We start from the raw sequence: 4,894 nt of genomic DNA, 5'->3' as shown, positions 1-4,894 counted from the left end.
ATTTTTTTTTTAATTATCTATTTGTGTTTAAGTATTACTTTGTTCTGATTTTTCTTTATTGCCAGGCTTTATTGTATGTAGCCTAATGAGTTTGGGTTTTGTTAATTGGGGAAATGATCCTGCACAATATTAATTTGTGCCGAATGGGACTGTTTTCTGCACACTTGTTATTCTTTGTAGAAAATTCCAATATTAAAAATTTATAATAAAAAACATGATGAGCAAGAAAACATAAACACAAAACAGATTTATGTCTCATAGCACCGTAAAGTTAATCTCTGCGGTCAGAAATAACCAAAGTGATGCTCAGACTTGAATTTCTGCATTCATCTTCATCTTTAATAATCACACGCTTACCTTTGTGTTGAGCAGCGATCACGTCTTTACTCAGGGAGATTTTACCAATCACATCATCATGACTGCGGCATGAGAAACGATATGAGATGCTTGTTAATGTTCAGAAGATTTCCATATTAAACCACCAGCATGATCATCATCAACTCTACAATTACAGACATTATGAAACACAGATAAACAGATATCGAATCAAAGACGTGGTCATCACACCATCTGCGTGTTTGTGTGAGCAAATGTTCTGCTGCGTGAATGTGAATGTCTTCATTTACAAACACCGCATGAGTTCATCACATGACGTGAGTCTCTACAACACAAACACCAGCAGAAGACTAGCGGCTAACAGGAGCCAGCGCTAACAAAACATTCTTATAACCATATTCAAATATGATATATGCTCTCAGAAAACGTTTTTACAACAACATTCTCAAAATGTCCTTATGATGTTGTTTGTGCTCGATGAACATTCTAAACAACATCAAAGACGTGGTCATCACACCATCTGCGTGTTTGTGTGAGCAAATGTTCTGCTGCGTGAATGTGAATGTCTTCATTTACAAACACCGCATGAGTTCATCACATGACGTGAGTCTCTACAACACAAACACCAGCAGAAGACTAGCGGCTAACGGGAACCAGCGCTAACAAAACATTCTTATAACCATATTCAAATATGATATACGTTCTCAGAAAACGTTTTTACAACAACATTCTCAAAATGTCCTTATGATGTTGTTTGTACTCGATGAACATTCTAAACAACAGTTTTGTAACCTTTAAATAACATTCTAGTCATGTTCATAGAATATTAAAAATAAACATTCAAAAAATGTTACATTTTGGGTTAAAATAAAATTAATAGAACGTTTAAGAAACATTTTAGTAATCTTTAAATAACGCTATAATCACAACAACAAACCTAGAAATTTTAACGTTATTAGAATATTAAAAAATAAATGCTCAAGTAACATCATATTTTGGGTGAAAATGAAATTAATTAGTGGAACGTTTAAGAAACATTTTTGTAACCTTTAAATAACGTTCTAATCATGACAAGAAACTGGACATTTTACCATTCTTAGAATACTAAAAATAAATGTTCAAATAATGTTACATTTTGGGTGCAAATAAAGTTAGTACAATGTTGTACCAAAGAAAGTTTGGTAACACTTTATTTTAAGGTGTCCTTGTTACACGTTACATCTACATTTAAGGTTTCAAATACGTTTTTGTCATTCAGTGTAGCACGTATAGTTATGTAAAAATTCAAACAACATGCTTATTCTGACCTGTACATATTAAAATATATAAAAGAATAAGTGAGCATATTAAATTTGATTGGGTTTTAAATGAGTAAAAAATTCTTACTGACAAATGGGCAAAACCTAGGATAGTAGCAAATTAAAAAAATGTAAAATAACAACTAATTAGCATTTGGGGTAAAAGTAATAAGTTTTTTAATATGTCATAAATTGATTTTTGTTGTAAATATGCCTGACAAGATTGTTACACTGAATGACATTTTAGTGGGTGTCTTCTGTAAATCAGGGAAAAATGTATGATATTTATTTTTTGCTCAGAAAAACAAAAACAAAAATACAATCACATTAAACAGAAAACGTTTGAATTCAAATTTTTTTTTTTGGAAAAACAACAATTTAAAGCAGTATTGTTTTTATGCTCAATCCCTTTTTCGTCTTTGACCCATGTACTTACTATTATAATAACAATTAATTATGCATAATTACATGCAAGTAACCCTAATCCTAACCCTATAGTAAGTAGTTAATTAATATTACTCAGTACTTAAATGTATGATTACACTGTAACAAGGACACCTTAAAATAAAGTGTAAGCGAACGTGTTTGTAATCCTTAACTAACGTTCTAATCACACCAAGAAAAGAAAATTTGACATTCTTAGAATATTAAAAATAAACATTCAAATAATGTAATATTTTGGGTGAAAATAAAGTTAGTAGAACATTTAAGAAATGTTTTAACCTTTAAATAACGTTATAATTGCAACAAGAAAACTGGACATTTTAGCGTTTTCAAATATTAAAAATAAATGTTCAAATAACATTATATTTTGGGTGAAAACGGGAAAGTTTAGCGTTCTTAGAATATTAAAAATAAACACTGAAATAATGTTATATTTCGAGGTAAAAATAAAATGAGTAACACGTTTAAGAAACGTTTTTGTAACATTTAAATAACGTTATAATTGTGACAAGAAAACTGGACATTTTAGCGTTCTTAGACTATTAAAAATAAATGCTTAAATAACGTTTTTTTTTTTTGGTGAAAATAAAGTTAGTAGATACGTTTTTGTAACCTTTAAATAACGTTCTAATCGTGACTAGAAAACAATAAAGATAGTAGAACGTTGTAATGAAACATTTATTTGAAGACAACGTTCCCACAACGTTTTTAGAAGCTAAATGTGTTCCACTGCTGTTGGTTTACTCATGCATTCATCTCTTCTGGACTGAGATGCTTCACAAACGCGTTTATCACGAATCACGCTTGTTACCCAATCGTGTCTTCATCCATGACGTAAAAGGTGAGCGTATGGAAGCCCATCGGCAGATGAAGGGTGTATTCCTCGCCCCAGAACGGATTCAGGTTTCTCCAGACGGTGGCGGTTCTGGACGGGACACAGAAAAGATGTTTTACTGAACACTTTCCTGTGCTTCATGCGGCACGGAGCCAATTTGCGTACATTTAATACCTGCATTCGAGCCTGAATTAGAATCTGCCTAGATACAGAGAACAATTTAAAGGGCCATAAGTGACGAGGATGGAAAACAATCAATCAATTCACCCAATTTCTCAAAGGGAGGCCTGATCATTTCCATTTCAAAAGACACAACGCTTTTTAAATATGCACCACACCAGGTGTGCTGTTCATCTATCAACTATCACAATACAGCATCTGAAAGCAACACGACACGCAATGCACTGACTCTTTCACACACACATCATTTCTGGGGAGGGGGTTGTGATTAGTTAGTTGTTCTCCATGGTAACCAGCTGATGTTGTAAAGTGCATCATCACAGCATCAGTGTCAAACAATCAATAACCAATACAACACCACTTACTGATCAAGCCAATTAATCATCATGCATGCAATCAATAAATCAATGATTAATCAGGATGATTAATTGATCTTTCAAAACATGAACAAATGCAATAAATGACCTGCTTGTGTGTGCTTTCGTGAACATATAGCACATATAGCCATATAAATGACGACAAACCTTACGTCTACATCTATTTTTTTTTATTTGGACTAACTGACTACAAACTAACTGTAAAATATAACTTTTTGCATCTTTAGAATTACAGAAACATAATTACAAATCAGTTTTACAATCGAGGCCATCACCAAATGTGTTGCCAGATTTAGTTCACTTCTAGAGGCAATTTTCTGCCCAAAATATAACTAAACTGATTAATGTGGCTTCAAGATACTTGAAGCCACATTAGTGAGCTTTTATATTTAATTTGTTAGCACTATCAGCTCACACAAACCTGCTGACATCACTAGATTTAATATAACCCCTGATTTAGCCATTTTATGCGCCTTTCAATCAGTGAGGAACACTTGTTGCTTTTTCAGATTTATAAAAAAAAAAAATTACTTTATTAAAAAAAAACATTTTTACTTTATTTGAAAGTTTTGTTCGATTTGAACTATTTCACAATTACAACAAAAAAAATACTTTATTTTAAAAAACAATTTTACTTTATTTTAAAGTTTTGTGCGATTTAAGCTATTTCACAATTACAAAAAAAAATATTTACTTTATTTAAATAAAGGAACGTTTTGTCAGATTGTACCTATTTCACAATTACAAAAAAAGTATTACTTTACTTAAATTAAAAAAAAAAATTTTAAGGATAGTTTTGTCCGATTTGATCTATTTCAAAATTACAAATTTTATATATATTATTTACTTAATAAAAAAACTTTTTTTCTCTTTTTAAAGGAAAGTTTTGTCAGCTATTAATACTATTTACCTTAAAAAAAAAACATTTTTCTTTTTAAGGAAAGTTTTGTTAGATTTTATCTATTTCAGAATTATTAAAATATTATTTACTTTATTTAAAAACATTTTTTTTTTCTTTTTTTATTGAAAGTTTAGTCAGATTTGTATCTATTTCGGAATTATACAAAAATATTATTTACTTTATTTACAATTTTTTTTTTTTACATTTGAAGGAACATTTTGTTAGATTTGAGAGCCCGGTCTCATGAAAATGTGTATAAATAGTACGCCAAATAAAAACGAAAACTTGTGGTATTGATACGCAAAAATGGACTTTGGCGTGCATATAATACGCAGTTTTCGCGTGCATATGATACGCATCTACCCCACAACCCTAAACCTACCCATCGTGTAGCATATACACGCCAAAGTCCATTTTTGCATATCAATACCATGAGTTTTCGTTTTTATTTGGCGTACTATTTATACACACTTTCATGAGATCAGGTTGGACTTGATCTATTTCAGAATTCAGAATTGTGTTC

The 4,894-nt window shown here is 30.8% G+C and overlaps 1 protein-coding gene across 1 annotated transcript in view; it reads right to left on the bottom strand.

Moving 5' to 3' along the window:
* rasal1 (RAS protein activator like 1) overlaps positions 1-4,894 on the bottom strand; it is a 25,089-nt gene that overhangs the window by 17,387 nt on the left and 2,808 nt on the right. The window contains exons 3-4 of the mRNA XM_016491171.1: positions 2,890-3,003; positions 358-419 (exon numbers count right to left, since the gene is read on the bottom strand). Coding sequence (XP_016346657.1) covers positions 358-419; positions 2,890-3,003 — 176 coding nt within the window. The remainder of the gene's footprint in view (positions 1-357; positions 420-2,889; positions 3,004-4,894) is intronic.

Source organism: Sinocyclocheilus anshuiensis, unplaced genomic scaffold (genome assembly GCF_001515605.1).
Source record: "Sinocyclocheilus anshuiensis isolate Anshui unplaced genomic scaffold, SAMN03320099.WGS_v1.1 scaffold614, whole genome shotgun sequence".
NCBI lineage: Eukaryota > Metazoa > Chordata > Actinopteri > Cypriniformes > Cyprinidae > Sinocyclocheilus > Sinocyclocheilus anshuiensis.
Note: the sequence above shows the minus strand (reverse complement) of the source record. Positions and strands in the feature narration are given on the sequence as shown.